This window comes from Nothobranchius furzeri, chromosome 17 (genome assembly GCF_043380555.1).
Source record: "Nothobranchius furzeri strain GRZ-AD chromosome 17, NfurGRZ-RIMD1, whole genome shotgun sequence".
In the NCBI taxonomy this organism is placed as follows: domain Eukaryota; kingdom Metazoa; phylum Chordata; class Actinopteri; order Cyprinodontiformes; family Nothobranchiidae; genus Nothobranchius; species Nothobranchius furzeri.
Window position 1 is genome coordinate 55,846,726 of NC_091757.1, and position 25,385 is coordinate 55,872,110.

General features: G+C 44.3%; 1 protein-coding gene across 3 annotated transcripts in view; it reads left to right on the top strand.

Annotated features, from left to right (window-relative positions):
* Nucleotides 1-25,385, top strand: part of pi4kab (phosphatidylinositol 4-kinase, catalytic, alpha b) — a 53,750-nt gene that overhangs the window by 24,835 nt on the left and 3,530 nt on the right. The window contains exons 20-51 of one of the 3 annotated variants that reach the window (XM_054731634.2): nt 81-189; nt 1,848-1,984; nt 2,059-2,192; nt 2,296-2,378; nt 2,460-2,530; nt 4,758-4,882; nt 4,968-5,049; nt 8,031-8,114; nt 8,234-8,323; nt 8,505-8,624; nt 9,231-9,245; nt 9,390-9,482; nt 9,553-9,709; nt 10,694-10,821; nt 10,920-11,078; nt 11,211-11,362; nt 12,199-12,306; nt 14,697-14,824; nt 14,910-15,068; nt 15,187-15,266; nt 15,398-15,597; nt 16,364-16,454; nt 18,158-18,325; nt 18,422-18,475; nt 18,550-18,670; nt 18,782-18,911; nt 21,634-21,777; nt 21,883-21,953; nt 22,036-22,142; nt 22,240-22,344; nt 22,448-22,573; nt 23,873-23,993. In XM_054731634.2, the coding sequence (XP_054587609.2) occupies nt 81-189; nt 1,848-1,984; nt 2,059-2,192; nt 2,296-2,378; nt 2,460-2,530; nt 4,758-4,882; nt 4,968-5,049; nt 8,031-8,114; nt 8,234-8,323; nt 8,505-8,624; nt 9,231-9,245; nt 9,390-9,482; nt 9,553-9,709; nt 10,694-10,821; nt 10,920-11,078; nt 11,211-11,362; nt 12,199-12,306; nt 14,697-14,824; nt 14,910-15,068; nt 15,187-15,266; nt 15,398-15,597; nt 16,364-16,454; nt 18,158-18,325; nt 18,422-18,475; nt 18,550-18,670; nt 18,782-18,911; nt 21,634-21,777; nt 21,883-21,953; nt 22,036-22,142; nt 22,240-22,344; nt 22,448-22,573; nt 23,873-23,993 (3,652 nt within the window). Of the gene's footprint in view, nt 1-80; nt 190-1,847; nt 1,985-2,058; nt 2,193-2,295; nt 2,379-2,459; nt 2,531-4,757; nt 4,883-4,967; nt 5,050-8,030; nt 8,115-8,233; nt 8,324-8,504; nt 8,625-9,230; nt 9,246-9,389; nt 9,483-9,552; nt 9,710-10,693; nt 10,822-10,919; nt 11,079-11,210; nt 11,363-12,198; nt 12,307-14,696; nt 14,825-14,909; nt 15,069-15,186; nt 15,314-15,397; nt 15,598-16,363; nt 16,455-18,157; nt 18,326-18,421; nt 18,476-18,549; nt 18,671-18,781; nt 18,912-21,633; nt 21,778-21,882; nt 21,954-22,035; nt 22,143-22,239; nt 22,345-22,447; nt 22,574-23,872; nt 23,994-25,385 lie in introns of those variants that run through there. The other 2 variants (XM_054731635.2, XM_070546201.1) reach the window with 2 other exon arrangements.

A 25,385-nucleotide genomic window follows, 5' to 3' on the forward strand; every position in this document is an offset into this window, starting at 1 on the left:
GTGTGTGGTGTTTCCATATCTGATGTAACCATATGCAGTTACTCTACATTTTTCACTTTTCTCGTCTGTTTTTGAAACAGTTGACCAGGCGGCTTCCACCGATCAAAGAGGCCAAGCCTCGTCTCCAGAAGCTGTTCAGGGACTTCTGGTTGTACTCTGTGGTCATGGGTTTTGCTGTGGAAGGGTCCGGTGAGTCTACTCATTTCGGTACTGATGATCTTTGCATCTCATGGGAGGCAGATGGACTCAAACACTTTGAGGCCTTTTGACTCCTAAACCACAGGAAGCAGGAAGTGGTAGACGCATGATTGGGACATCCTGTTCTGATGGTCGTTGTCGTCGTCTTCCTCCGCTTATCCGGGTCCGGGTCGCGGGGGCAGCATCCCAACTAGGGAGCTCCAGACCGTCCTCTCCCCGGCCACCTCCACCAGCTCCTCCGGCAGGACCCCAAGGCGTTCCCGGACCAGATTGGAGATGTAACCTCTCCAACGTGTCCTGGGTCGACCCGGGGGCCTCCTGCCGGCAGGCAACACGTTCTCACTCCCAGCGCGTCAAAAACAAACGCTTGGTCAGCCACCCTCCACGTCAGACCCCTGACGCCAAAAGTGCCCTTTTTCGTTACTTATGTGCGAAAAGGGGTTTTTCCCTTATTTGACTGCAGATCCCAATGCAGCGTAAAACTGATGCGATGGAATGTCCGCAGCCAGGGCACCAAACAAGCTCATTGTACCTCACCTTAACCTTATCCTCTTATTTAACCTTCCCCTCACCCCTATCCTAACCTTAACCATCTTGCCAGCGAACACGTTAGTGATGTGTCGATCGCTCTAAAAGCCGGCTCTGTGAAGTGAACGGATGGAGCCGCCTCATCATTGGTCAGGTTTGGACCGAGCCAACGCGAGGGGGAGGTTTCAACTACCACGGTGGAGGTTAAAAGTAGAGGGTATGTGTAACCTCCCCCTCACCAGATGGTATGTTCTAACGTTCTCCTTGGGCGGCAAATACGAAAATTCACAGTCAGACTCTGACTGTCCGAGTCAGAATGCAGGGGAAACAAACGCTTGATCGCAGTGAGAGTAACGTTTTAGGTGGCAAGAGGGTTAAGGTTAGGATGAGGGAGAGGTGAAGGTTATAATAGTGAAACGTTAAGGTTTAGATGCGGTTAAACGAGGTGGTTCGGTGCCGCATCAGCGGATATCTAATCACGTCAGTTTTACGCTGCATTGGGATCTGCAGTTACAAAAAGGAAAAAACCCTTTTCGCACATAAGTAACGAAAAAGGGCACTTTTGGCGTCTGGGGTCTGACGTGGAGGGTGGCTGACCAAGCGTTTGTTTCCGACGCTTAGGGTGTGAGAATGTGTTGCGGCAGGACATGCCCGAAACACCTCCCCAGGGAGGCGTCCAGGAGGCAGCCTGACCAGATGCCCAAACCACCTCAACTGACTCCTTTCGATCCGGAGGAGCAGCGGTTCTACTCCGAGTCCCTCCCGAATGTCCGAGCTCCTCACCCTATCTCTAAGGCTGAGCCCGGCCACCCTACGGAGGAAACTCATTTCGGCCGCTTGTATCCGCGATCTCGTTCTTTCGGTCATTACCCAAAGCTCATGACCATAGGTGAGGATTGGGACGTAGATCGACCGGTAAATCGAGAGCCTGGCTTTCTGGCTCAGCTCCCTCTTCACCACGACAGATCGGCTCAGCGTCCGCATCACTGCAGACGCCGAACCAATCCGCCTGTTATGATGGTGTAATCGTAAACATCATATTTACAGCTAGTTTGTTTTTAGGTTGAGCTAATCTCTTCAGAGGAGAGATTTTTGTCCTGATGAATGTTTTGTTTTTTTAGGGCTTTGGCCGGAGGAGTGGTATGAAGGTGTGTGTGAGATCGCCACGAAGTCTCCTCTCCTCACCTTCCCCAGTGGAGAGCCTCTTCGATCTGAACTGCAGTACAATTCAGCTCTCAAAAATGACACGGTGACAGCGGTACGGTGTTAAACATCTACATGTTCTAGCTCTATACGCTCCCGGTTTTTGGCTAATACCTTTTCATCCTCCAGGCGGAGTTAAGTGAGCTGCGGTTAACCATTAGTAACCTCCTCGACCCTTCTCCTGAAGGAGCTGCCCTCATTAACAAGCTTGACTTTGCCATGTCGACGTACCTGCTCTCAGTCTACAGACTAGAGTACATGAGGTCAGCTACTATTACAGATCAGCTGACTGTTTTATCTTTCCTCTCAGTGGATTCCTTGACAGATTAAAATTTACAGACTTTGATTCTTTTTCTTTTTTGTCAGGATGCTACGATCTAACGATCCTGACAGGTTCCAGGTCATGTTTCGGTACTTTGAGGACAAAGCCATCCAAAAAGATAAATCAGGTGACTGTTTGCTACCTAATCCACTTTGGCTACGTTAAAATCTGTTTTTGAATTTGCCAACTTCCATTTAAATCCTTGCAGGAATGCTGCAGTGCATTATTTGTGTTGGTGATAAGGTGTTTGATGTCTTCATTCAGATGATGACTAAGAAGGTAAATAGCATTGAAAATCTCATATTTTAAGATAAAAATATATTATAAGAAAATTTTAAAGGGGCATTATGGAAGTGTGACAGCCAAAACATGTATAGAAATAATAAATGTCTTCTTCATACATTCTCCTGCAATGCCCTGGTCCTGTAGAATGAGCCCTGGCATTTTTACTGTGATTGCCTGTTTTTCTGTAAAATCACAGAAAAAGAGAGATGCTCGGGTCGAGCAGGCTGCTTCATGCGCGTTCACGCTCAGGCATCGCCCGTAGCATTTGCTATCCGTAGCTTTAGCAGCAGAGAGAGAGGCAGTGCCACTTTGTCGCTGTTCCTAACGCCTAGTGACAAAGCTAGCTACATTTCTGAGGACCCTTAGCTACTTTCTGTAGAACTTTCTTCTAGATATTTCCTGCTAATTAGCAACAAAATAGCCATTTTCACTCCGAACCGTTCTTTGGTTTGACGTTGTTTCAGCTGTCATCAAGGATATAAATGTTACAGATACTGTGAATGTTACTAGAGCGTAGCTCACCTTGTAAGATGTCTGACTCTCATGCAGAAGACCTGGGTTTGATTCTGGATGTGAACATAGTTTATTTAGAGTAGGGATGGGTACCTTTGACATTTGAATCGATCCGGTACTAATTCCCGGTACCTAGGAATCGATACCGGTACTTAACGGTACCAATTTTAGATACTTTTGAGTGTTTATTTTTTTAATTCTCTTTAATAATATATATATTTCTCAATATATAACCATATTTGATAAATATCACGATAAATAACATACAACTGTTTGTATTTTAACATCGTCCTTGTAGTTTTATAAGCTGATAATTAAACTGAAGCAAACATCTTTACTGTGAACTAAATTTGCCGTGTATCTTCATTCCTTTTGCCGTCCTTTTTCATTTGATTTTTCCTACTGGGAAGCTAGAATTTCCGAGGAGACAGCGAACACACCATTAGCTAACATATCAAGCTAACGTTATCTTAAACAGTTTATTTAGCTGCTGGAGCAGATTAAAACGATGATGCCTCACACTTAGATCGTTGTCGCTGGTTTCATCTTCACCCAATCACCCGTCGCATTTAGTAAAGTGAAGCCAAACTTTAGAGCGCGTTCATGTTCTTCTAGTCGGAAATTTGGAGTTTCGCGGAGAAAGCGAACGCACCATTAGCGTAACGAAAGCTAACGTATCAAGCTAACGTTATCTTACATTTTATTTACCTACCGGAGCAGCTTAAGATGAGGATGTCTCACTTAGATCGTTGTCGCTGGTTTCATCTTCACCCAATCACCCGCCGCATTTAGTAAAGTGAAGCCAAACTTTAGAGCGCGTTCATGTTCTTCTAGTCGGAAATTCGGAGTTCCGAGGAGAAAGCGAACGCACCATTAGCGAAACGGAAGCTAACATATCAAGCTAACTTTATCTTAAACATTTTATTTACCTACCGGAGCAGATTAAGACGAGGATGTCTCACTTAGATCGTTGTCGCTGGTTTCATCATCACCCAGTTACCCATCACATTTAGTGAAGTGGACCCAAGCTTTAGCGTGCGTTCTTTCTACCATGCTGCTCTGTTTACAACTCGCTCGCAGCGACCGACGACATAACGCTCTTGCGCATGCACAGCTGTCTAGGCAAGTTCTCGTTATGAAGGACGGGTACCGAAACGAGGCACCGTTTGAAATCACGTGAATCGGTGCTCAGTCGGTACTATGGAATTCGGTCGGTGCCTTAAACTGTACCGAATTCAGTACCCATCGCTAATGTAGAGTTTCTTTTTTACATTAATGGTATATTTTTTTACAGTAAGATGCCCAAATTTGTATTTGAGACTCGCCGAACGGCATTGAATTCACAGATAAAAAAGATGTGGGTTCAACTTTCATTTTGGAACAATTTTTCAAGCAGAAGAGAAAGCTGCAGAACCAAATTATTTAATTAATTAGCTGCGTGTTCTCCTGTCCTCTGTCCTCCGACACACACACACACACACACACACACACACACACACACACACACACACGACTGTCTCAGTTGTTATTTTCGTTAAGGAGTGTGCACGTACAGCATGCGCGCCTCGTGCACGAGCCTACTATTGAAGCTGCCGTTACGCTTTTGGCCTGAGGGGGCGATCGCGAGCATAAAAATTCAAAAGTCTGAAAAGCCCCTTTAAGCTTTTAATGCATGAAGATTAAGATCTTTGTTTTTTCTTGTTTGTAGCCAAAAACTAAAGAACACGAAGAGGAGTTGGAGCGGCACGCTCAGTTCCTGTTGGTCAACTTTAACCACACTCACAAGAGGATCCGCCGAGTTGCAGACAAATACCTCTCCGGTTTGGCCGAGGCGTGAGTTGCGTTCAGAGAATTCTCTTGTTTGCTTGCAGTTTGTTTACAACATATTGAATTTTACTTTTGTGTCCTTCAACTTCAGATTCCCTCATCTTCTGTGGAGTGGGCGAGTGTTAAAGACTATGCTGGATATTTTACAGACGCTCTCACTTTCTCTAAGTGCTGTAAGTACCGCTGAAAACGCAAAGTCGGATAGAGATGTATCTATCGGGTTCTTTTCAGCTTCGGACCAACAAAATAGCAAATGTTTAAGACACGTGACCCCAGATATTTCTGATTTGATGATAAAGCTGAGTAATCCAAAGCCAAAAATGGGGAAATCAAGGCACAAAAAAACGAATTCAATGATCATATCAATAAGTAGACCCATAGCATGAATGGCTATGATGAGTACTAACCTCACTAAAATCAAGACATGCCAATAAATCAATTACAAAACCATGAAATTGTTCATTTAGCACTGATATAACAATACACAATATAAATTAAACTTCAAAATAAAATGTTTCACTTGACCCCACTTGTGTTTATTCAATAATAGTAAATTATAAATGAAATAATCATTATAAATGTACAGGCGTATAACTGAAGGCCTTACACAGAACTGCTCCAGCATATCTTGGCAACCTTTTGCATGGGCACGCCCCCTCGCGCTCAGCCGGCAGGGAGCTGTTGATGGTTCCACGCACTAAGTGCAGGTCACGGGGGGACCGTGCGTTCTCGGTGTTGGCGCCTGCACTTTGGAACCAGTTGCCTTTGGTGGTGCGTCAGTCACCCTCATTGGGGGTTTTTAAAACTCGCCTTAAGACCCATTTTTTTGTCAAGGCATTCCAGGATTAGCACATTTTACCCGGTTTCGATGCCCCGGCCTCTTAATCTTTTTCAGGATTATATTTTTTGCTTTTACTCTCCTCTTTTAGTTGATTTTATGTTGGTTTTACGATTGTTATAGTTTATTCTGATGGTTTTATGTTTTTATTGTGTTGTGTTCAGCAGCTTGGGCGTCTGCACTGGTCGCAGAAGGGGCTTTATAAATGAAATGCCTGATCAGGACTGTCAAATTAACTCTTTAAGTGACAAAGTATATTGCTTTTAGTGAGCCATAGCTGCAAATATAATCCCTCATGAAGATGATTACCTTACACTAGAAGATAGTGGCGATGTGTAACTTTCAACACTTTTGGGAGTTTCTATTGAGATTTTTGGAGTTTACAGAGTTTGAAAACTGCCCCACCCCCTCCCCCAGAGGCTCCTGACTGAGGAGAGGAGATGAGCTCACAGAGGGTGAAAATTATTACATAATAGAGGAGAAACTTCCAACGATGACAGGTCTGTTCATTGTTGACAAAACTCTTTGTCTGGTTATGGCTGACTCGGACTCTGAAGAGTAATATTCACCTTCTGATGTGACGAGGGAAGTGGCGCTGCGTCTGCACGCAGCAACAGAGTTTTGTGGATGTGAAAGTAAAAAGTGCATCACATAATTTATATGAAAATTCCAGAAATCGTATTAAAACTGCATTACTAAAAGGGGAAAAACTTTACTTTTGATATCGGTACAAACTTCATATTTTTATGAGGCAAAGAGCAAGTTGCCTCATGAGGACAGAGAAAGATTAAATGAAAACAGGGTTCGCCTGACGGCCTGTTTCAGCTGAAAACCGAACACACGTTTTTGGCTGACAGTATTCGGTGGCCGAATCCCTAGTTTTCACTGGTATTTTGATATCTGGGAATCCTCTCAAGAGCCCCTGTGTTAACCCACAGTGGGGTCCTGACCCCAACTTTGGGACCTTCTGATCTAGTTTTAGAATAAAATAATAGAATAGACCTGACTGATCCCACAGAGGGGAAATCCACTTGTTAGAGCAGCATCTGAAGTACATGATAACAACGGTACATGTATAAACACACCGGCAGCGATAGGGATGGGTACCTTTGACATTTGAATCGATCCGGTACTAATTCCCGGTACCTACGAATCGATACCGGTACTTAACGGTACCAATTTTTGATACTTTTGAGTGTTTAATGTTTTAATTCTCTTTTATAATTAAATATATATTTTTCTCAATATATAACCATATTTGATAAATATCACGATAAATAACATACAACTGTTTGTATTTTAACATCGTCCTTGTAGTTTTATAAGCTGATAATTAAACTGAAGCAAACATCTTTACTGTGAACTAAATTTACTGTGTATCTTCATTCCTTTTGCCTCCTTTTTCATTTGATTTTTCCTATTGGGAAGTTAGAATTTCCGAGGAGAAAGCGAACGCACCATTAGCTGATGACAAAGGTGGCAATGGAAGCTAACATATCAAGCTAACGTTATCTTAAACAGTTTATTTAGCTGCTGGAGCAGATTAAAACGATGATGCCTCACACTTAGATCGTTGTCGCTGGTTTCATCTTCACCCAATCACTCGTCACATTTAGTAAAGTGAAGCCAAACTTTAGAGCGCGTTCATGTTCTTCTAGTCGGAATTTCGGAGTTCCGAGGAGAAAGCGAACGCACCATTAGCGGAACGGAAGCTAACATATCAAGCTAACGTTATCTTAAACATTTTATTTACCTACCGGAGCAGATTAAGATGAGGATGTCTCACTTAGATCGTTGTCGCTGGTTTCATCATCACCCAGTTACCCATCACATTTAGTGAAGTGGACCCAAGCTTTAGCGTGCGTTCTTTCTACCGTGCTGCTCTGTTTACAACTCGCTCGCAGCGACCGACGACATAACGCTCTTGCGCATGCGCAGCTGTCTAGGCAAGTTCTCGTTATGAAGGACGGGTACCGAAACGAGGCACCGTTTGAAATCACGTGAATCGGTGCTCGGTCGGTAATATGGAATTCGGTCGGTACCTTAAAAAGTACCGAATTCGGTACCCATCGCTAGGCAGCGAGCTATTCCTGTAACCTTCAGCCACTAAAAACCATAAATAAAAAATGAAAAACTTGGGTTCCAGAACTATGCATCATTCTGTAAGGGACACAGACATATTATGTAAATCTGGTATTGCACAAGTATTGCATCGATGTTATTGCGTACCAGGATTATCGATTTAGTTTAAATTAAATCATCTTCCTGGTTGAATAGATGCAACCGAGCAGTAACAAATTCCCTCTGTTGGTTTAGGATATTCACAAGGATCAGCCGTACTACGACATTCCCGACACTCCTTACAGGATCACTGTACCTGACACATATGAAGCCAGAGAGGTGAGCTTGGAGTGTCAATGCATATCTGACCACTAGAGGTCAGCAGAGCGTCGGTTTTAACTACACTGGTCTGCAGAAAGTTACAGGATCAATAAAAAGTGTAACCTGTTCTGTTTCAGAGCATCGTCAAAGATTTTGCTGCTCGTTGTGGTGAGATCTTAAAAGAAGCAATGAAATGGGCCCCTTCCGTCACAAAGTCCCACCTACAGGTCAGTTTGTCCCATGAGTCCTATTTATATTTTCAGTTGCAGCAACCTTTATATTTTTATGTATTTATTCGTTTTTGTTACTGAAAGTGGAAAGAGGTCATACTTATTTGACAGGAAAATGGCTGCCTGATCTGTTCCATGAATATTTTTCTGCTTTCTGATCATTCTCACTGGACTCCAGGAGTACCTGAACAAGCATCAGATCTGGGTGTCGGGGCTGTCCCAGCACACGGGCCTCGCCATGGCCACAGAGAGCATACTGCACTTCGCCGGCTACAACAGACAGAGCACCACACTAGGCGTGGGTCTCACACACACGCACGCACACACACACACACACACACACACACACACACACACACACACACACACACACACGACTCTTTAAAGCTTAAGTTTGTTTACCTACGTTTGGCCTCAGCTTGCTGGTTTAGCGCTCGTTTACATTTGTCCAAGGTTTTTTTAACACAGCGAATGTACCGTAACAGTAGCAGCTTTGCCGTTTTGTTATCACTGAACCAACGTGTTTGTTGCGTGTTTTATTCTGTATAAACTATGTACAGTTGCTCTGTAAACAATTGGGTGAACGTTACCTGGTAGTTTACAGTACAGTGTGCCATGTATGCATGTTTACTAGTCTGTGTGAGGTTGTTTTGCTTGCTTGCTGCGCGTTTCTTACATGTTGTTGGGCTTGCATTCTGCTGCATCCGTCTCCTCATTTGCTCCATTTGTTGTATTTTGTCTTTATTTAACGGTACCAAACCGCCCACCTGGTTGCTTGACTGGTTTACGGATTTGCCGGTTACCTCGTAACTTACCTGCAACGGACGGGTGGGTTGATTGGCTGGTTGTCCGTTTGGCTAACTCGTTATGCTGATGCTGTCCTCCACCACGCGGCCGACCACAGGCTGCTTTTCCTCAGGTTGGTCTGAACACTAAAACACGGAGAGACACGGCTCAGGCATGATGCCTTCAGTAGATCCAGATGTTTCTTTGCAGTTTTGTGTCCTCTTAAGTTTCAGGATTTTTGACCACAAGTTTTACTTCAACTATGCTTCCTGTTTAGACCACTCAGTTGACAGAGAGACCAGCGTGTGTAAAGAAGGACTACTCCAACTTCATGGCGTCGCTCAACTTGAGGAACCGTTACACAGGAGAGGTAGACCTCTTCCTCCATCAGGTGGTGTTCTCTGAGGCTGTCAGAGTGAGTCTCCTTTGTGTCTCTGTAGGTGGTCGGCATGATCCAGTTCTCAGAGGCTACTAACAGCCACTCCGACCTCACCAAGTTGATGATCCATCAGATGACAAGCGCTCTTGAGAGAAAAGACCCAGAATCCTTCACTCAAGCCATGTTCAAGATGGCCGCCCTGCTCATAACAACCAAAAGTGGGTAAAGAGTTGGCGTGTGTATTGGTATTATTTGTAATTTTTAAGCAAATTATATTTGAAAACTCAGGCCAGGTGCTCTAAAGACACATCCAGCGTTTTCGTGAGACGTCGTCGTCGTTCCGTCAGCATGAAGGTGGTAAAAAGCGCCACCTAGCAGTCAGCATTTGAATTGCACCACTCGAAAGAAATACGTGTAAATGTTTGCATGTAAATCCTCAATAAAAATATTAGTGCATTGAAATATCACCTTATTTCATATGATTATATGTGTATGGATATTTACTCACACCCCTAGTACAGATGCTGTCTCCTCGTAAATATTAGTTTGGATCTGTACATTTAGTTGTTTTGTGTCATCAATCAATCAATCAGTCAATCAATCAATACTTTATTAATCCCAGAGGGAAATTAGAGTTTCAGTACACACAATTCAGAGATCAGACATACATGGGCAGGACACATGACAAGAATTGGCGACTGTGGTCATTCGCAACCCTGAGTCGCGCTACCTTAATAGAGATCAGAGGGTTACATGAGGATTGGTTCAGGTGGAGGGAAAAAAGACACTTCAGAGTTACCCTCCACCACGAGGGCAGCTTTGCTCTGCAAAAAAACACCTCAGACAGATATGCAACAGACTTCAGACAACACAACATAAGTGTCCACTAGGTGGGGGGGTGGATTGGGACTATCCCCACTTCAGTTCTTGCAGCCACGATGAGCGGCGCATGACACCTCTGTGTGTGTGTGTGTGTGTGTGTGGGGGGGGGGGGGGGGGTTTGAGGGTTGGAGGGTTGCAGTGACCCTGGACACTTCGGCAGCCCTCCCGCTGTTCCACCCAGGCTGGGAAAGGAGACAGAGTTGAGTTGCCATAGCGACTGCACATTCCACATATCTTCTGAGGAGGGAGTTTTCGTTGGAGCCTTGCTGGCTCAAGGGCGCCGATCAGTCTGTTAACTCTAGGTGGTCGTTACCTTTCAGACTGTGACCCACAGCTGCTCCATCATCTGTGCTGGTCCCCACTGAAGATGTTCACAGAACACGGGATGGAAACCGCCATTGCCTGCTGGGAGTGGCTCCTAGCTGCACACAATGGAGTGGAAGTGCCAGTATGTATATTTATCATTTTGTCCCTGAAGTGATGTCAGCCTGATGGTTAATGATGATGGACAGACAGGTGTTTATGGTTTCTTTTTTGTCGTCATAGTTCATGCGTGAGATGGCCGGAGCGTGGCATATGACGGTGGAGCTAAAGATGGGTTTGTTTTCAGAGGCTATAGCTGAGGCCGGCCCCCTGGCAGTCTCCGAGGAAAGCCAGCCTGCCCCCTGCGCTCCTGATGTCATCCCTCACTTCCTGTGGATAGAGGTCAGTGACAGTTAAATCCTTCAGGGAGGATGTGTATGCTTATATTACTGTATTTGTGAGGTAATGCCACAGGTCATTTTATTCACAAACACTCTTTAATACGCGTCTTTAATTTTCCATTTCGTCTTCCAGTTCCTGGTGCAGCGGTTTGAGATAGCCAAATACAGCAGCGTGGACCAGGTGGAGATTTTTATTTCCATTTTGCAGAGATCTCTTTCTCTCAGTGTCGGAGGACCCAAAAGCAGCCTAAACCGACACGTTGCTGCCATCGGTCCAAGATTCAGGTACTTCCATGTTATCAGTGCAATGTAATGGTTTAATTTACATGTTATGTAAGGAGCCATAAGACATGAGATTCCAGAGTAAATATGAAATCAACCTTATGGATCTGTTGGGTTATTTTAACCAGAAGATTGGAACTTTTTATTGCAGGGATTAGATAACAGCTTCGTATTAATGCAGAGACAACAGAAGAGAGAGTCGGGTTTAAAAGTTTAAAGATTTATTACTAAACAGATTAAACTAGACTAACTTTAACACTAAATGTATGGTGTAACTAAGGTGGATGAGACGAAGAATGGTGTAATGTGGAATGTTGCTCAGAACCAGCAAATCTGAAGAAGCGATTAATTCTGGTGGGAAGTGAAGGTGATGTCGGAGCTACGCTTTGGTTAGGAGATTCATAAACACATTCAATGCCATTTTCCGGTCTACATACCCTGAGCGGTGGTCCCCATTAGATCAGGAATGCCGAGGTCCAGCTTGGACCTTCTCTGGAACCAAAACTGGTAGGAAAAGCAGCAATTGCCGACCAGACCAGTCTTGAGATACTTCCGGGTCACGACTGTTTATCGGCATCTAACAAGACCCAAACCTGGGTCGTGATGGTTCAGCTTTTATTCTGAAAGGAACCGTTGCAGCAGGTGGAACAGCAACAGATTTTATCCAGCTTGTCGTCGGTTCTTTCGGCTGAAGAGGAAGGCAGGGAGGGGCTGGCATCCTGTTACCCCCAGCGAGAGCAGCCATCTAAGGCGCTGATCTGCTGTACAGTCACAGGTGGGAGGGAGATCTTGGGAGAAATAAAATAAACTAATATCTGATCACCTTTACTCTGTTTCAGACTGCTGACGCTGGGTTTGACTCTGCTCCATGCTGACGTTGTGACAAATGCCACCATCAGAAACGTCCTCCGAGAGAAGATTTACTCCACAGCTTTTGACTATTTCAGGTGGTAAAAATATACACACATACATATTTGTTGTTACCAGATTGGAACACTAATAGTTTTAGAAAGATTTAAAGAGGAAGTTCACAGAGAAACCTTTTTTACTCGTTCTTTTTCAAATACGATTAGTCACACATGCAGGCTAAATGTGAAAATATTCTTCTACCCCTATTTCCTTCATTTGCTTCTGATTGAAAATAAACGGGAAATGCTCAGTTAACAAAAGCCAGTCAGATCTATGTCACGCTGTCACTTAACACCCATGGACCCACCAATCTGGGTTCACTACGGGGAAGGCTGTTGTTGCTTTAGGGTCGAGGAGAGGGCAGAGAGCGTCTCAGTTAGTAGAAGCTAACCATTAGCATAAGCAGCTCCATAACGTAGCAGAACTTCTTCAGTGTTATTTGTGGGGATAAAAACATCAGCGATGCAACGCAAACGTGGCAGAGTCCCGTTGTTGTTAGCCAGTCAGAGGCGAGATGTCCAAATATCAGGAACTAAGACTCCAGATCCTGCTGCTTTGGCTGACTTCTACTTTTTTCTACATGAACTCTCCTTTCCACTGGCTGTGAAACGGTTGGTAATGTAATAGCAGTTTTTTACCCACGAGCGCATTCCCAACCAGCAGCAATTCTGATGCCAAACAGGAGCAAAAGCGTTCCACACAGCTGATCTCGTGACGTCACAAAATCATTGGAGAATTGCAACCCCACACGTGATTTCAGAAGTCCACACACAATCACGAGCGTGGAAAAAGACACCTGCATGTATCAAAAACGGTTCTGTTACAGGAAGCTCACAGGAAGTGACCTAGTGCACATGACTTTTGTTTTGAAAGTTTCCAGATGTTTTACACTGCTTTTGTGTTTGACTTCCTGTCTGGTGCAATCTAAACTGCGGAGTTTGATGTGTTTTCGAAGCATAGCGTGTAAAAAATTGACTTGAAACATAATCAATTCAAATCAAAGATACTTTATTAATCCCAGAGGGAAATTAGAGTTTCAGTACAACAATTCAGAGATCAGACATACATGGGCAAGACACATGACAAGAATTGGTGACTGTGGTCATTCGCAACCCTGAGTCGCGCTACCTTAATAGAGATCAGAGGGTTACATGAGGATTGGTTCAGGTGGAGGGAAAAAAGGCACTTCAGAGTTACTCTCCCACCAGGAGGGCAGCTTTGCTCTGCAAAAAAAAAAAACACCTCAGACAGATATGCAACAGACTTCAGACAACACAACATGTGTCCACTAGGTGGGGTGGTGGGTTGGGACTATCCACACTTCAGTTCCTGCAGCCATGATAAGCAGCGCATGTCACCTCAGTGTGGATAGGGGGAGGAGCATTGAGGGTTGGAGGGTTTCAGTGACCCTGGAACGTTTCAGCGGCCTTCCCACAGTCCCGCCCAGGCTGGGAAAGGAGACAGAGTTGAGTTGCCATAGCGACGGCACATTCCACATATCTTCTGAGGGGGGAGTTTTCGTTGGAGCCTTGCAGGCTCAAGGGCACCAGATTCCGATTAGAAATTGTTTTGGGGCCAGACAGAGATACTTTCCTCTCTGTCTTAAAGTTCCTTGGTCCTCAACCTCTCAAAATCCCAATAATGGACATTAATCTATCCCAATCCGTGCTGATTCGTCCACTCTCTCCTTGATGACATCCATCTTTTGTGCCAATGAATGAATCTCGGCCAAAGTTCCAAGCTTTCGATTCATCTCGACAATTATGTGAGTCTGTGAATTCACAGCGCGGTGCAAACCATCTCTGAGCTCCGGGATCAGGCTAATATTCCTCAACAGCTCATTAATTTTCCTGTAAGCCAGGAAGCCTCCAAGGCCAATAAACAGTAAACCTGACACCAACACCACGGATATCCACACGTCTTCAGAGTCCTCCACAGACAGCTGGTCTGTCCCGGCGGGGCATCCGGGAGCCCCTTCTCCCGTTCTCATCGTTGAAATAAATTGTATCAACCGCGTTGAGAGACCAACTGACGAGATCCATTTTAGTGAATTTCAGTTTCCAGAAAAAATGCAGAAGCAGCCGTGCACCCAGCACCCAGAGACAGACAACGGCCTTGAGGATAAGATATGGAGGAGAGGAGAAGCGTCTGCACCGTCCGAGAGCCGGAAGAAAAAGAATAACTCTTTTTTCCACTGCACGTAAAAGCTGATGGTGTCCTTTTGTTTCTGGGGTGCGTCCAAAACCGGTGGAAAGGAGCGCCCACTGTAACAGCGGCTATACGCCGGGTAGTACGTTTCCCGCCGCTTTCACATGCAGTGGAAAAAAGGGTTATTCATACCGGAGACGACAGCAACTTTATTGAAAAAAGAAGGAAAAAAGTAAAAGAAAGTTTTATGGGAGACTTTTTCTTCTCTGTTTTTCTTTAGTGTTGCTCCCAGGTTTCCCACTCAGGCAGATCAGAGGCTAAGAGAAGACATCAGCATCATGATCAAGTTCTACGCCTGTCTGCAGTCTGACAAGAAATACCTGACAGCCCATCAGCTGGTTCCACCAGGTAACTAGTAAAGATTCACTTTAAAAGTTATATTTATGTTGAAATGAAGGTTTCAACTGTTTATTTTACATTTGTGTCTATCCAGATCCGCAAGACGTGTCGGTGAACAGCTTGTCTGTGATGGCAGCGGCGGACAGCCGGAGCAGTCTGGACGTAGCTGTCGGTCAGAGGCAGCAGATTCCTCAGGGCTGGATCAACACTTACCCTCTGTCCTCTGGGATGTCCACACTTTCCAAGAAGTCAGGTGAAGCGTGTAGACTAAAGTCTCTGCGATTTACCTCCATCTGCTTTTCCTTCTCAGCTGAATGAGTTAATATGAGGCGAACATAACTCCACTGATATTTTCGTTCTGTTTTGTTTAGGGCTCTCTAAAAAAAGTAACCGAGGCTCCCAGCTGCACAAATATTACATGAAGCGCAGGACTCTGCTACTGGCTTTACTGGTATTCACCCTCTTTCAACAACTTTCTACCCTATTAAATGGGTGATGGTAAAGGAAACACCTACAGCAGCCCCTTTAGGAAAACAATATTCTGATGGAATTTAAACTCATCACCTGTGCGTTCCTCCTCAGGCCAGCGAGATCGAGCGTCTGACAATCTGGTACAACCCGTTATCCTCTCAGGAGCTCGCGATTACCACAGAGCAATCGGTAGAGACCAGCATTGCCAACTGGAGGTCCAAATACATCAGTCTGACAGAAAAACAGTGGAAAGACAATGTGAACCTGGCCTGGAGCATTGCACCTTACCTCGCCCTGCAGCTGCCTGCCAGGTAAACAGAAACAACCTAGCTTCCATCTTTCAGTTCTTTTTAAAACACAGAAAAGTGTTAATTACCTGCAACGCTTCGTTTGCAGCTGCCAACATCGTCAGGCCGACGCCGGCGGTGGCGTCACTTCCTCCGTTTATCCACCGCCGGCGTCAGCCTGATGATGTCTGCAGCTGCAAACGAAACGTTGCAGGTAATTAACACTTTGATGCATGAATTATGAAATCTTCAACCATGATTTTTTAAACATTTTTTTTCATTCATCTTTAGGTGTGAATGAAACAAATTTCAACAAACAATTTTTGTAACATTTTGTTCATTTACAAATAGTTTATTACACGTCCAGCTCAGTGGACAGCGTGCATTCTGAGCATGAAATATGGTGGCTTGACTTGCTGAAGTCCAAATGGAGGGGCTCACATGCAATAAAGTCTTCAACAGCTGTGCTTCATAGCAAAAACAAATAAATAACAATTTTGAGTACCTGTCCACTGTAGTGACCATTATGCATCAAAGGGTTAAACCTTTTCTGTGTTTTAAAAAGAGCTGAAAGATGGAATCTGAAACTCAACACAGCAAGAACGCACCAAAGATGTTTAAACAACCTGACTTCCTTCTCTGCATGATGCAGTTTTTAACTTTCGTTGCATCATTGTGACCAAAATGTTTTGTAAACAGCAACAGGAAATAATCAACGATAAATCAAATGATTGTTTTAATTGAAATGGGCTTGTTTGGTTTTGTCTTTTTTTGTTATTTTTGTTTTTAGATTTAAAAACACGGAGTGCATCGTGACTGAAGTGACGCGTCTGGTGCGGATGGATCCGGCTGCTGTGTGTGACGTTCCTGAGGCTGTAAAGGTGAGCTCTTCTGCGCGGGTCACACAGGACACTTAAATGATCCCGAGTTGTCACAAATGATGAGGTTGTTTTTCAAAGGAATGTGGCGGTAGCAAAATATTAAAAACTATTTTAAATCATACAAATAAACCCAGATTTTGCAAATGAAACGATAAAAGAAAAAGATTCATCTACAAATTCTTATAAAGAAGTTTCCTCATTTCAGTTTAGATCTACTGTAGCTAAAATTACTTTTACTTGAACACTAACAATCCAGGACGACTGCACACTTTTTAGCTACAAGAGCAGATTCATTTGGAGGATTTCTGCAGTAGAGGGTGACATGGGAATGGATTTTCTTCGCTTTCTGAACTCACTCCCATTTAAAAAACTTATCTTGTCCCAATCCCAGAAAGCAAGGTGAAAAATGACCTCCCATTTCAATCCCGTTAAAGTAATCCCCATTCCCTCCCGGTCCCAGCAGGTGTTTTTCAGGCGTGGCGATTCTAAAGAAAAACAAAAATTCCACTCCGTCACCGACAACTCCAGAAAACTGTGAAGAACTTCAGACTTCTCTGACAGCGTTTTCGTGGTGATGCCGGCATTTCCCGCTTCATTCGCTTCTCCAACTCATCTTTTTCTTCTGTCCGTGTCATCTAACGTGGCGGCTAGGTAGGGTCGTCACGGTGTGAAAATGTAACCTCACGGTTATTGTGACCAAAATTACCACGGTTTTCGGCATTATCGCGGTATTTTTTTAAACGTGTTACATTTTCAGACAACTACATAAACCCTGTATGTCAGGAAAATATTGTCCTCGGTTTGTGTCCTTCCAGTGAGCTTTGCAGATTCATGCGCGTTCACGCTCAGGCATCGCCCCTAGCATTTGCTATCCGTAGCTTTAGCAGCAGAGAGAGAGGCAGTGCCACTTTGTCGCTGTTCCTAATGCCTAGTGACAAAGCTAGCTACATTTCTGAGGACCCTTAGCTACTTTCTGTAGAACTTTCTTCTAGATATTTCCTGCTAATTAGCAACAAAATAGCCATTTTCACTCCGAACCGTTCTTTGGTTTGACGTTGTTTCAGCTGTCATCAAGGATATAAAAGTTACAGATACTGTGAATGTTACTAGAGTGTAGCTCACCTTGTAAGATGTCTGACTCTCATGCAGAAGACCTGGGTTTGATTCTGGGTGTGAACATAGTTTATTTAGTTTCTTTTTTACATTAATGGTATATGTTTTTTACAGTAAGATGCCCAAATTTTTATTTGAGACTCGCCGAACGGCATTGAATTCACAGATAAAAAAGATGTGGGTTCAACTTTCATTTTGGAACAATTTTTCAAGCAAGGGAAGGGAATGATCTGAGCATGCAGGAGGACTGACCCATCATAAACCTTTGTCGGCTGTGCTGAAGAGAAAGCTACAGAACCACATTATTTAATTAATTAGCTGCGCGTTCTCCTGTCCTCCGACACACACACACACACACACACACACACACGACTGTCTCAGCTGTTATTTTCGTTGAGGAGTGTGCACGTACAGCATTCGCGCCTCGTGCACGAGCCTACTATTGAAGCTGCCGTTACGCTTTTGGCCTGAGGGGGCGATCACGAGCATAAACATTCAAAACTCCGTAAAGTCCCTTTGAGGCGTCACTGTAACACCATCGTTTCGTGTTTCTGACGTTAATCTCATCAAAAATGTATTTTTTTCTCTAGTTTCTGGTGACGTGGCACACCATAGATGCTGACTCTCCAGAACTGAGCCACATCTTGTGCTGGGCTCCAGCAGACCCCCCGACTGGACTGTCCTACTTCTCCTCCATGTACCCTCCTCACCCCCTCACCGCCCAGTATGGAGTCAAAGTGCTGCGCTCCTTTCCACCTGTATGCTTAACCAAAACACAAAAATATAATATATTGTTGTTTTTGTTTACTTTACATGAACTCAACATATTTCTCCTTATTTTTTGTTACTTCTAGGATGCGATCTTATTTTACATTCCTCAGATTGTCCAAGCTCTTCGCTACGACAAGGTAAATTCTGTATTCTGTGTTTACATTTAAACCCTGTTTGTGATCGCTACGGTTTGTTCTCTGCTCAAACGTAGATGGGTTATGTGAGAGAGTACATCCTGTGGGCCGCTCAGAAGTCCCAACTACTGGCTCACCAGTTCATCTGGAACATGAAAACCAACATATACTTGGATGAAGAAGGACATCAGAAAGACCGTGAGATGTTCTCCTTCTCCGACAGACCCGACACGAGCACAGAAATGCCTCGTTCAGAGGAATGAGCTAAAACGTTAGGAACCAGCCCTTTTGTCTCGTGTTTCTGTGCAGCGGACATCGGCGAGCTGCTGGAGCAGATGGTGGAGGAGATCACCGGTTCGCTTTCGGGCCCGGCCAAAGACTTCTACCAGAGAGAGTTTGACTTCTTCAACAAGATCACCAACGTTTCCGCCCTTATAAAGTAAGACCACGCGTTGGGTCAACTCTTAACCACAACTGTTTGACTTCATGGCAGCTGAGGTTTTTATTTGATGGTTTGTATTTGTTCATCCTAATTCTTTAACAAACACTCTGGGCCTCATTTATAAGACTTTTCATGCAACTCTCAAGCCTGATTCGTGCTTCTCCGTCTGCGTCAGCGCGGAGACACGCAACGTCCTGGCGGGCCTGCTGGAGCGCTCCGCAAGGACGGACGGAGTCGAGCTCTCCTTTCTAAACATCCGTCAGTCGAGACGGACGATGCAAGCTTGTGATTGGTCAGGACGCTGCTGTCGTCTACACCGCCGCCATCGCGCCCTCAAAAACATAAAGAGAGCCGAGGATAACTAGCGGCAGACACGGAGCAGCTTGAAGAATACCTCTCGAAAAAACTCTAAAAACATGAACGTTTAATTCCCCGTGACTGGAGGAGTGAAAAGATGCGCAGCAAGCGTTTTATTTGTGGACGGAAATGACAGGAAACGTGGGTTTAGAGGTGGCGAGAGCATGAAGAGGTGGAGGAGGATGAGAGACAAATATGTCTGTTAAAAAGTCTCTTATATATACAAAAAAACACAATATAAACACACCATCTTGGACCGATACATGACAGGATACCACAGAACAGCGCTACGCCCTCTGCTGTCCTGGCGGGGAATTGCTTTGCAACGCTCTCCAGGAGACGGAGAAGTATGAGAGCAAAACGCTTCCGTCCGTCCGTGCGTGTCTGTCCCTTTTGGAGCTGACGGAGAAGCATGAACCAGCCTTTACACTTCGATCTGGGCCACTGCTGGACATGTTAGAGCACTAATTCAGCTAACTAGGGGTAGACCGCTTTATTGGGTCGATATTTACCCTTTTTTAATATTTGTCCTTGTAAAGCCGATTTAAAGTCAGGCGCAGCTTCGGGCAGCCCAGTGCTGTTGCAGAATTATTTTCACGTTCACTAAATAAAATCTGCATAATAAATACTCCAATTTAACTTTATTTAGGTGTCTGACTTTAACACTGAGCAGTGCACAAAGTTAATATTCAACAGTTGGTTAAATTCAGAGTTCAAAACTGATTCAGTTTCAGAAATATTGTGCATCAACTAGTGTTATTAGTGACATTTTAGCGTGAAAATAAGGTGACACCCGTCTAGATGTCGGCTATGAAATCAGCCCATAAAAATCAGCAGTACGTGTCGGCGTCAGCAACAAAAAACCAACGTCGGTCGACCTCTACAGCTAACAAACCTCCTAACGTCCAGTTTGCTTTCAGAATTGATCATGTGGCTGCCGTCTCAGCGCGTGTCCTTTATATCGGTGTGCAGCGTAGGCTCCAGCTCTGATTCTGAATCACCGGTGTTTATGTTTGCTTTGTGAAAGACTTGATTGGCTCTGTTTCAGCAGAAGATCAGTTTACAGGGTATCCGCGGATCCTTAAAAAGTCTTAAAGTCTTAAATTGGCTTTTCCAAATTTAAGGCCCTAAAAATCCTTTAAAATGACAAATAATCCTTAAATACAGTTTACAAAGGTCTTAAATTACAAAAGACCCAATAGACAAGATTCTTTTATTTCTATAAAATTTTCGTGAATTTCTAGTTGGTGTTCAACATTTTTTGTTTATGATGTTGGCGTAAGCGGAACCGTACACATTCATTTGGTTGTGAAAGGGGGCTGTTTTATATGAGCACATTAGCTGGTTAAGCTAGTGGGAGTGTGCGCCAGGGGGAAGTGTAAGCTTAATGGTAAATGGTTGGCTAATCCCCACGTTCGCGATGTGGTTAGCACCGGTTCCAGGCAATAGCTGGAAATTATAGCTTGCATTTAATTTTTAAAATAGCTTAAATTTGGTCAAAGTGGCCTTAAAAAGGTCTTAAAAAGTCTTAAATTTGGCTCCCTTAAACCTGCAGATACCCTGGTTTAGAGCCACGTTTCTGTCATGCTGTCATTACGGTGTAAAACCACAAGGTGGCAGATGTGTAAAAGTTTTAGTGATTTATTATTTTTTTTTTTACCTTCATTCTTTGTCAACATTTCCCTTCATTTTCAGCGAAATGCTCTTTTAATCCCCAACACGGTATAACGCTCTCATGATCTAAGGTCAGTCTTGTTGTTTTAATGAGAAAAAAAGAAAATCTTTATTTGAATTGTTTTGTTTTTGAAGACTACGGAAGTCGTTGCTTTGGTGTGACTTTCTCCACTCTCCAGGTAATATTAAAGGTGTTTGCAAAGTGACACGTTTTCCCACGGGCAAAGGTGTTTTCCTCCGTTTTCCACCTCCTGAATCCCTTTGCTGTTCATTAATTTAGTTATTTACGGCTGTCCTGTCACTTTAATCATGCATCGCTGTGGAAAACACTTACCTCTAGACTCTTCTCAGCGTGCCAGCCGCGGTGAACGCCGCGTAGCTGATGGGCTGCTCTCTGACAACCTGCATGCATAAAGTGTTTTGTCAGCCCTCCAGAGGAGCCGGCGTTCCCCTCTGCCCTCATTACAGCTTTAATTGCAACAGCAGGGGAAAAATCTCAGCTGTCCCCCCCGACTCCCACTCCCTATTAGCTCCTCTGTTCTGGGACCAGCAGCAGAGCCTGGCTGTCACTTGTAGGCCGGAGTCATTTAGTGAGATACCCGTAGATCTCAGCGGTCTGACTCACAAAGGTTCAGACATAGAAGCGTCCAAAGTCTGTTTTTAAGTTGCATTTGTTTGTTTTTATCAGACCTTTTCCCAAAGGGGAAGAGAGGAAGAAGGCCTGCCTGGAAGCCTTGTCACAGATTAAAGTCCAGCGTGGCTGTTACCTTCCCAGTAACCCGGAGGCCATCGTTTTAGACATAGACTACAAGTCTGGGACTCCCATGCAGAGGTGAGTCCTGGGAGTTCCTCCAAATCATCCAAAGTGGCAAAAAGTCTTTTAACAAATAAACGAGTCGAAGTCTTCATCTGCCGTGTTCCCCTCCTTACGTCCTAGTGCTGCCAAAGCTCCGTACCTGGCCAAGTTCAAAGTGAAGAGGTGTGGAGTCAGCGAACTGGAAAAAGAAGGTGCGGCTCTTCGCCACAGATTGAACAAACGCGTCCCAGTTTGTGTCCAGAATGATTTACCTCTTTGCCATTTTCCCCGCAGGACTTCAGAGCCGCTCGGATTCAGTGGACGAGGTCAAAAGTGACGAAGAGGCCAAGAGAATCTGCTGGCAAGCCGCCATCTTTAAAGTTGGAGACGACTGCAGACAGGTCTCCCAGACGTCCTCCCTCTCTGCTATCGTGAAGCTTTTGATTGTTTAAGCCAGACGTTCTTTTTTGTCCTTCACTGGTTGATCTGTCCCTGCAGGACATGCTGGCCCTTCAGATCATCAGCCTGTTTAAGAACATCTTCCAGATGGTGGGTCTGGATCTCTACGTGTTCCCTTACAGAGTTGTGGCCACAGCCCCTGGAGTAAGAGCCTTTAATATTCCACCACGTTAGAGCTGGGGTCAGGTACCATCACTTCCTGTAGAGATGTGGCGATCCAGCTGATGTGATTCTGATGTTCCTCCAGTGCGGGGTGATCGAGTGCATCCCAGACTGTAAGTCTCGTGACCAGCTGGGCCGACAGACGGACTTTGGGATGTACGACTACTTCAGGAACCAGTATGGAGATGAGTCCACGCTAGCATTTCAGAAGGTAAAGGCCTAGTCACGTCCTCGTCAGTGTAATGGTTTAATTTACATGTTATTTAATGAGCCATAAGACACGAGAGTCCAGAGTAAATATGAAATCAACCTTGGATCTGTGGGAACTGTTAACCAGAAGATTGGAACTTTTTATTGCAGGGATTAGATAACAACCTCGTCTTCACTCAGAGACAACAGAAGACAGAGTCAGGTTTTAAAAGTTTAAAGATTTATTACTTAACAAATTAAACTAGACTAACTTTAACACTAAATGTATGGTGTAACTAAGGTGGACGAGACGGAGAATGGTGTAGAGTGGAGTGTTGCTCAGAACCAGCAAATCTGGAGAAGCGATTAGTTCTGGTGGGAAGTGAAGGTGATGTCGTGAGCTAAGCTTCGATTAGGAGATTCATAAACACATTCGATGCCATGATGTCGCTCCACACACACCCTTAGAATGAGACCTCCGTACGATCCAGAATGCCAGGTCCTCGGGCCCCCCTTCGGTACCGGAGCCGATGAAACGGCGCCAGCAGTACGACAGACTAGTCTTTGGATTGTCTCCAGGTAAAAAGCGACAGTTCGTTGACAGCATCAGATGGACCCCCTTTAGGTCGTGATGGTTCAGCTTTTATTCTGAAAGGAACCGTTGCAGCAGGTGGAACAGCAACAGATTTTATCCAGCTTGTCGTTGCTTCTTTCGGCTGAAGAGGAAAGTTACGGATTGGCCACTCCGACAACTTCTCTAGAACACTTTGAACTGGCGTTAAAGATGACGTGGGCATAGTTTTATACTTCGGATGTTTTGGTTTATGGTCGAATGAAAAGATGACAGATTTACCAAACACCACCAAAACCACGCCTCCGTCAGATCTGGCAGATTCTGATTGGATCAGTAAAACAACGTGTCGTGTCTTAACGCTACGTGAGATCAGTCCTAGTGGAAACATTTAAAGTCATATTACTTATTATATTCTATAGGATTATAATAAAGTAATTAATATTTTGATTTCACAGATTGGTCACATCTTATTATTGACTAACACTTTGTTTGATTAGCTTTATTAAAATAGAGTTCTTTGATTTATTAAAGGAGAGAGTCCATTCTTCATTCTTCTCTTGAGCTGGAAAGAAGCAGGTTATAACAAATGCATGAGACCTTGAGGCCATATCTCATGCAGACTAGTTCTGTGTCAGAGGAGAGGGGAAATGACTTTTAGGTGGAAAACAGTTATTTCATACTGTTACATCAGAAACTGTTCCCAGTGACTGTTTGAACTGATGATTCCTTCCGTGTTTGTCTTTTTAGGCACGCTACAACTTCATCCGCAGCATGGCAGCTTACAGCTTGCTGCTGTTCCTGCTGCAGATCAAAGACAGACACAATGGGAACATCATGCTGGACAGCCAGGGTCATCTCATCCACATCGGTGTGTACTCAGCAGAAGTCTAACTTTAAAAGCCTCTTCACACAAATTTACCTCCTTTAGATAACTCAACCCAACTCGGCCTTTATCTAATTAACACCCCACAGACATGCAATCAGCCACCAAGGTGCTATACAGGCACAATAAAACTGGTCAGAACAAACATTAAACAAGCACAACACAATAAGACAAGTAATCAGGGTTAAAACTAAAAGCTGATGAGAAATGTTCGTGGAAAAAGCATGCTGGATAGGTCCAAACCTCTTTCCTTCAGGTTCCCTCCAGAGTCTCAGAATCTCATGGTTGCAGAATACAGTAAAACACCGGACACAATAGAAACTGTCAAACATCCATAAACACAAATCTATCCTACGCTTTTAACCCGTTGTCAGCATTTTCTGCCATAGTTCCTGGATTCTCATGTCAGTTCTCTTGTTGGCTCTTCCTTCTTCCATCTCAGGAACGTTGCTAAGCTGAGTCCCATTCTGTCCTGCTCTGAACTTGAGACAGTTCTCCACACCTTCATCTCCTCACGCTTAGACTACTGTAACTCTCTTTTCACGTGTCTGAGCAGAACCTCCCTGAACCGTCTACAGGTGGTTCAGAACGCCTGTGCTCGGCTTCTGACCAAGTCCTCCAAACACACCCACATCACCCCGCTTCTCCTCCAGCTTCACTGGCTGCCAGTCAACTTCAGGGTTCATTTCAAGATCCTGGTTCTGGTCTATAGGGCCTTACATGGACAAGCCCCATCTTACATTGGTGATCTTCTCAGTCAGTGGCGGCTCCAGAAATGTTTTTCTGCAGGTGCTATGAAGGAAGTGGTCATTGTTCTCTAAAACACCTTCAACACTTGCAGATACACATGCGTGCACAACACCTCAACAACACCTGAAACAATCATTAATATACATCATAAACACATACAGCCACACAGAAAACCATCTATAGTGTTGCAAGGTTAGCTAACGTTAGTGTTAGCACTTCCAGCGGCTAAACCCTGGACTGCTGCGGCGGTTGAGGGTTGACTCTCTTCATCCAGATCCGTAGGTGTTTGTGGGTCTGAGATCACTTCCAAACATTCATTCATTTCTGACTGAACCCGTGAAAACCGATCCGTTTTACCGCTAGCTCTACCTTTCACTCGTTTGCAGGTGGAAAATGAGGTCAAAGGTTAACATCCATTTCCTGTTTTGGTTTAAGTTTTTAATATCTATATGATAATTTACTGATTATTTTTGTTTAGTATGTTAAATATTATCACATCCACACGTTAAATTAAAATTAAATTATAAAAAAAATATCTAATATTTACTTGGGGGTGCAATGACTAATCCAGGGGTAGCTATAGCGCCCCCGGCGCCGCCACTGTTCTTAGTCCCTGAGGTCCAGTGA